A 7,298-nucleotide genomic window follows, 5' to 3' on the forward strand; every position below is an offset into this window, starting at 1 on the left:
TTCCTGTGGTATTCTACAGCACAAAATATTTATTATCACTTCATCCTTGGACAGACTTAGATGTGATTCTCTTTATAACCCACCAGCAGAGTCTGACAAGAGTCTCCAAAAAACTTGTGTTTTACAAGATGCTTAGTTCTCTAGGGCAATTTTTACTTTGTGATGCTGCAGCTGAAGTATTCTGCAATTGTCTATCTCATAAGAACAAGGAGGGAGGAAGTACATAGAGGAAAGAATTCATCATATAATTCTTTTCAAAGGTGAGGACATTCTAGACTCCTAGAGTTCGTGTTAAATTTTCCATAGAACATTTCATACCAAGTTTTGTTTTGTGATCAAAAGTTAGTTTTAGCTACGTTTAAAATTACTCTAGATAATACTGATGATAAATTTGTTTTGGAAAGAAGAATGCCAAACATTTTAAACTAATTAAAACTAATAATTTTAAGCTAATTAAAAAACATCCCTAAGTTCAAGACTTATTCACATGCATGCTGGCACACACGCACATGCATACATAAAACATGCACTCACAGAAAGACAGACAAAGAAAGAACTATGTAGATCCTACCTGCAGTGGCTTGCAAGGTAGACCCTACAAATGAACCATTGTGAATCATTTCATTAAAGCCACTGATAGACCAAGGAAATGCTGCAGTTTCATTCAGTGTCCAGCCACATGAACCCTCTTCAAAAGAGCAATGTGAACCTTCTGGGAGACTATCTACAACGGACCATAAGAAAATGCAGGAAAATAGAAGAAACCTGATTATGGAAGAAGGCAAACAGCAGTTGTTGTCAAAATCTACTACAGTTCTTGAAACTATCCCACTTATACTGTCTTTCAATGTCAGAATATTAATAGGTCTCATTTGTTTATTTTCACAGTCATCAAAAAAGTCAACTTTTTTTTGCTACTGGAGCTGTTAGACACTGCAGATCTGTCACTGAAAACAGCAACTCCCACAGTCTAGAGTGGTAAATCAATCCATACATTTGTAACTGCCCTACAGTATATTAAATTATAGACATCATGAGGCTTTCTGTAAAAGGCAGTCAACAGATTGCTCTAGATCTTTGTCACCATAATTGCCAAAAAAAAAAAAAACCCAAAAAACCCACCCCAAAAAAACACTCAAACAAATAATGTTTCTCAGCACTAAGTATACTTGTTTGGAGTCTCTCTTTGTCAGAATATGCAAGATGAGAACTTGCACATCTAGGAGGGACAGATTTGTGATTGATCCTGTTGGTAGTTGGCTCAAAAATAATGATCAGCATTTTCCACTGAAGGGAAGTTCAGACATTGAGTCCATAGGGAATTTCTCACCCACCATTCATAAATGTGTAAATAAGATTTTGCTTTCCTCTGAAGCAGCAGTGACTATGATACACAGGTCACTGAATTTCTTATTGCAATAGTAAAAATAATAATAAATCAATTTTATCCTATATGGAATGAATTTTCAAGAAGAATCTTGATAATAAAATAATAAAAACAGGCTAAATTATTATAGGGGGCTTAATGATGAATTAATCTAGAAATAGAATCAATTTAACCTGTATTTTGTTCTAAACTGATTATTGTAACGGGATGAAGGTCCCCATGAAGTGCCATGCTATATACTCACCACATCTTACTCCTTCCACTTCTTTGGTAGGGCAATCACTGATGAATTCACAGATTTGTAAGTGGCTAACACAGCCTCCATGAAGGCAGGGGAAGGAAGAGCCTTTGTTATATATAGAAAGATCTGGGTTTTCTTTATCTAAAGGAGGGAAAAAAAAAAAGAAGCTCAGAGATGAATCAGCAGAATCTATCTATCTATCTATCTAATATATAAAAATATATATATTCCTGCACGTGCATCAGCCTTCACACATACGACCTCAGAAATTGTCCTGTGGGTGATAAATGATACTTAGCTATGCTCTTTGTTATGCAGGTTTCTATCCAGCATGAGATTCCCAAGATTGCCTCAGCTCTCACAAAGACCAAATTCATTTCTCCTTTCTCTTTCCTGTTCACACTAACTTCTGCTGTATTTGTGCTATCTTCAGACAGTCAGATTTTTATTTTATTTTTACTGAGGTTCCTACAGTTTTCTACATGGTGAGTTCTTCGATGCTGCACACATGATCATATACCTGTCAGACAGCAGTGGCATGTTGCACGACACTGCTGCTGGAGGCAGCAATGTGCACTTAGCTCTGGGTCTGATGTACACATTGTTATGGCTAATTGAGAATCAGGCTCAACTAATACTTGTGTTACTGACATATTTGTGGCATCCAGCCCATGATGAAAGATGTTTCCTCAGCAGCCTGGCTCACTCATGCACCCCAACTTGCCTATCCAGCTGCAGTACAGTAGTACTGAACTAGCCACACAAGTACTCAAAACAGGCTGCATATAATTTTTCAGTGTGATATTTTCTGAAATCATGACTCAGTGTAGCAAGCCTGTCCTATGGATATGTGAGTGCACGGATTCATTGTGGATCTGCAGGTGTGTGAAAGTCTCTTCTGAACCTGTTCCCTGTTAGCAGAGTTCTGCACAGATGTTCCATTACAATTGTTACTGCTCTGGAAAAAATGCAGAACTTAGAAAGAAAACCCCAGGAGGAGGATGAAAGGACATCTGAAACATCATTTCTTCAGGGTACTGTGTTGTGCTGGGTACATGCAACAGCTTGTTTAGGGGCACTTTGGAGGTTTAGCACAATGCTTCAGGCTGCATGCATCCCCTCAAAAACTCCGAGACTGTGAAAAACATTGCATTAAAAGTATATTATTTGTTAAAAGATTGACTGCAATAAAATTAAATCTCTAGTATAATTAAAAACAATCTCATGATATACGATGAAACAGCTCTGTGAAATAAGTATTCTTACATTTGAAACTTTTTAGATCTTACATTTCTATTCAAAGCTAATTCTACAATGTCTGCAAAACAGAAGCAATAGCATTATATTAATGGATGAAAACCAGGAAGTGAAGATGATTATGTCTCCAACTTACAGGCTGCCTGCACCAGCAGACTCATACGCTTCCCAGAAGCCTGAATGACATTAGCAGGGTTCTGCATATGTACTGAGGATCACTTGCATGACACTGGCAACAGGTCTGAAAATGCTAGGTCAAACCGATCATTTCTGAGCTGAGCATTCAGAACTTTGGATAAATTACATTCAAATTATTTTCATTTTGAATAGAAGTTCTGAGCCAGGCAGTAGCAAATACACACCACAGACTGCAGATCATTTTCTTCATAAATTTGCAAGATAGAGCTCCAGCATGGAAAAGGCTTTAGTGACACTGGGTAGCCTTTTGTTACTATTTGAGAAAGAAAAAACAATAAACGCTAAAATATCCTAGGTAGAGACTTCTTTCCATCCCTGTTGCTGGATCCAGCATGAGCCCTGTTATTCTTATACATTTGTATGAGTGTCAGTGCAAAGCAAATGTAATGAAAAGCAGAGAACGATACTGAAATCAGTTTAATTTTGCACATCAACTCTGCTTTCTGAGCATGTGCACATATGCACACAAAATACATTCAAATATGACCCTTGACAGGTAAGCACTGCCAAAAATCATAGAGGACACTCAGCTTTCATGTGTGTCCTATCTGACCAAATCTTTAATCACGCTCACCGTTTTTTGTGAGGATGCTGCTCTCTTTTATGACTGCATTTGATTATTCCAAAACTGACTGTATTGCAACGTACCATGGAAGCAGTTTGTGAGCTGCAAGGAGCCCACTGCCAGTAGTCCAGCCTCTTGTGCTCCACAGTTTGAATACAGCAAGGTGATTTTAAAAGGTTTTTCTATTCGGCCAATCTGAGCCATCATGGATTTCCATTTCACCCTAGAATACAACAAGGAGCTATCAGATGCACAAAAATCATACTAAAGTCCACAGAGTATCTAGCACAGATTCTATACTGCACCAAATAGAAGCAATGGTATTAACATGGGGAAGGAATTAACGAATATAAAGTACAACATAGCAGGCATTCATTTAAAACAAATGATATTCTACCTAAAAAGTTCATATTCAGTTATCCTTTTCTCAGCTCCTATTGTTGTAACTTACGTTTCCCCACACAACAAACAGCATAACTCTGAGACATCAAAAGTATCTAACTGTAGAGCCCTTGTGGCAGTCAGAGAAAGATGGATGGTGGCATGCACTCTAATTTTAAAGATGGTTGCTAGGCATTGAAAGCTAGACAGTGACATCCAATGGGAATTTTCAAAGTACCTCACTCAAATCAGTCTATCAGGAGTCAGAGTACCCAGATGTAGATTAAAAAACAAACAAACAAACTACAAGATTCCTAACAATTTAAAAAAAAAACAAAAACAACAACAAAGACTCTGTCCTTCCACCTCATGGTAAGAGAACAAGAAAGTACATTTAAAACTGTATGTTACTGTTTTGTAAAGAGGTTGTGGAAAGGATAGGAATTCCTGCTATAAGCCTTCTCCTGAAAAGAGTACCAGATAAATACATTTATCTATAATCCACCCACATGCTGATGTTGCTGCTGGCACTCTCAGTGAGTAACTCTAAGCCAGTGGGAGAAGAAGGAAGCACTAGTAGCTGGAAGGAGGCCCCACCACAGCATCAACATGTGTTGATAAGGTTCTGTTCCTAGTATTGCTCTTTCATTTAGGAAATGCTTTAGCTGCCACGGAGTGATCATCTGCTCCTAACCTGCATCAGAAACTGTTTTGAAGGCAACTCTTGGATAACAAACACATGCTTACTAGACGTAACGTGAAAATTACACGCTACCTAATTGGGAAATTGAAAATAAGTCAAAGCAATTTGAATTGTCTTTACCTTCTCCACTTTTGCTTGCTCCTCCTTCGTTTTTCATTTTACATTAAAGTGCAGCTTCAGGAATATTCAGTACTAAGACACACAGATATATTCCCTCAGCCAAGCTGTGATGCAACATCCAAGTGCATTCATCTCTGACCCAGAGCTGTATCATTTCTGCTGCATGACAATGCTTTGTTCATCATCCCATTGCATCCACTTGGCCTCAAAAAAATCAGTGGGCCTTAAACTAACTGGTTCAACAAGCCACTGAAGGTAAGGACTGTCTCTGCATCTTTTGCATTTACTTACTAAGCATACAAGACCTTCTAACCACTGAGTTCCACTACCTCCACCAAGCTACAACACAGCTCCCAAGCATCACCACTGTTATAATCCTAAGCACAGGAACCCACAGCAGCCAGCCCATGATTCACAACTGGTGTTAGGTTTATGTTAGCAACTGAAGAGATTACTGCCCACAGCTCAAAACAATGACTCGTTTCACTTCTGCACTTAATTGTATATGGTTTACAAGCCGCACACTCCGAATCTTGCAGTTTACAGTCTAGTATTTCAAAATGAAGTACAGCCACTGGCTATCTAAGTCAGTGAACCAACTTCTGAAACATCACATCCGAGAAAGACCCACCGTCTTCCCTGCCATCTCAGCTGGGGGAACAGTGGGCCTCTGAGAGAAGACTAATATCTTAAACCACTGTTCATGTGAACTGGTAGCTCTTTTGAGTGAGAGCCCTAAGGTCCCATGAAATATTACAGTTCTGCACTGAAAGATCCCTAACACTGAAATTTTAGTCCATTTATATACTACCATTGGAAAAGCTTGCAAGCATCCATAGACCGCAAAAACAACAAGCAACTTTCTATCACCCAGAATACTTAGATGTACACTGTCTCATCATCATCAAGGCATTCCCACTCAGACAAACTCTCTTCCTCAACATACAACAGCGACAAGATTTCTAACGTGGTAAATATTTGCTTTGTCCCAGCATCTGAGCAAAGGATAGTCAGAACCAACTTAATTTTCTTAATGGAATCAGGAACAAAGCCCATTGTTGAGCTACTAAGAAGATGGATCATTGTAGCAGGCTTTCAGATAAGCCAAGCTTGGCAATATCTTTACTATCGATTTTATGTCAAGCCAGATCTCGACTAATGAGGTAATATTCTTCTTCTAAGTACAGATGTTAGAACTGCTCTGTATGTTTAGAAGGACTGTCAGAATCTGACATCATTTTGAGAAATTTACACAGATATAAAATTTGGAGTTGCAAGCAATCTGATGCCTAAGGTAACAGAATTCAGGATTTGCCCTGCTAACCTACAATTTCCATTTTTGATTTTCACTAGCGTAGGCTAAACAAAAGCTTTTTCCTTTCCTTACCAATCTTTGCTATGCCAGGCATTTCCATCTCCAACAGAATTAACAGATTGTGCATTTTAAGAAAGATTATTTTATTATTAATAACAACTTCTTCATTAAGAATGACAAATTAAAAAACCCTAACATGAAAGCTGAAACCTTTTCTAAACTGGGGGTCACTACAGGAGTTTCTGCTGAAAGTTATGCTAACTGCCTCAAGGTACTATCAATGAACATACAAATTAGAAGCTTTACATTTCTTTTCCACATATAGGAAGCTAGTCATCAGATGCAAGAATAAATAGATGACAGAACAGAACATATGCTTGCAAGTCCTGCCCTTACTAACCAGCTACAGATCTTTCCTTCTTGGCACAGAATATTTGTCGGTGCAATTTCAACAGAAGCATGAGAATCAGTAAACCAAAATCCTAGGTTAGTGATCAAAATCAGTCTTTCATAACAGCAGTGCAGTCTCTCCTTTTGTAGCTTTATTTTTTAATTTAAATAGCTGTGCTCATTGCTGTCAGTATGTATTAGGCATTTTCTGAGGACACTTACCAGACTATTCCCTTTCAAAGGCTTATGGAGTTGGACACCTAATTTATTAATTCCAAATGACCTTAGGTGTTTCCAGACATTCAAATCAGCTATATCACAATACCTCTACATACAAGAGCAGAAGTTAAAGACCTTCTGTTGACAATAGAACCCAGACTGGGTGAAGAAGAGTCTCAAAGACGGTAAGCTCCTGTAGGAGTTGCAGAAGCTGGCAGGGCATTTTAGCAACTCTGCTCCAAAAAAGGAGGGGAAAAAAAAAAAGGAAAAAAAAGGAAAAAGACAGTAAAGATAGAGAAAACTAAGCAATTATCCTTTCACGAGATTGGCTAACTGATGACCATTTGTGCATGTGGCCTTGAACTCATTCTTTCTTGGACTACCAAGAGTACCATGGCCAGTACTTTTGTTTAGAAGAAAACAGAAAACAGTAAGCCCAGCTTACTGATCACACTCTACCATGGAAAGGGAAAAGATTATCAGTGCCCCAAGCAGTGCTTTTTTATTCTCATTGAAGTTTGA

General features: G+C 38.3%; 1 protein-coding gene across 1 annotated transcript; it reads right to left on the reverse strand.

Moving 5' to 3' along the window:
• Positions 1 to 492: 492 nt before the first annotated feature.
• LOC109368003 (ALK tyrosine kinase receptor-like) lies at positions 493 to 3,872 on the reverse strand. Its single transcript, XM_019616155.1, has 3 exons — positions 3,732 to 3,872; positions 1,632 to 1,769; positions 493 to 724 (listed from the first exon to the last, which is right to left on the reverse strand). Exons 1-3 carry the CDS (start codon positions 3,853 to 3,855, stop codon positions 531 to 533), a joined length of 456 nt encoding a protein of 151 aa, XP_019471700.1. The 5' UTR covers positions 3,856 to 3,872; the 3' UTR covers positions 493 to 530.
• Between the last annotated feature and the right edge of the window lie 3,426 nt (positions 3,873 to 7,298).

Source organism: Meleagris gallopavo, chromosome 5 (genome assembly GCF_000146605.3).
Source record: "Meleagris gallopavo isolate NT-WF06-2002-E0010 breed Aviagen turkey brand Nicholas breeding stock chromosome 5, Turkey_5.1, whole genome shotgun sequence".
NCBI lineage: Eukaryota > Metazoa > Chordata > Aves > Galliformes > Phasianidae > Meleagris > Meleagris gallopavo.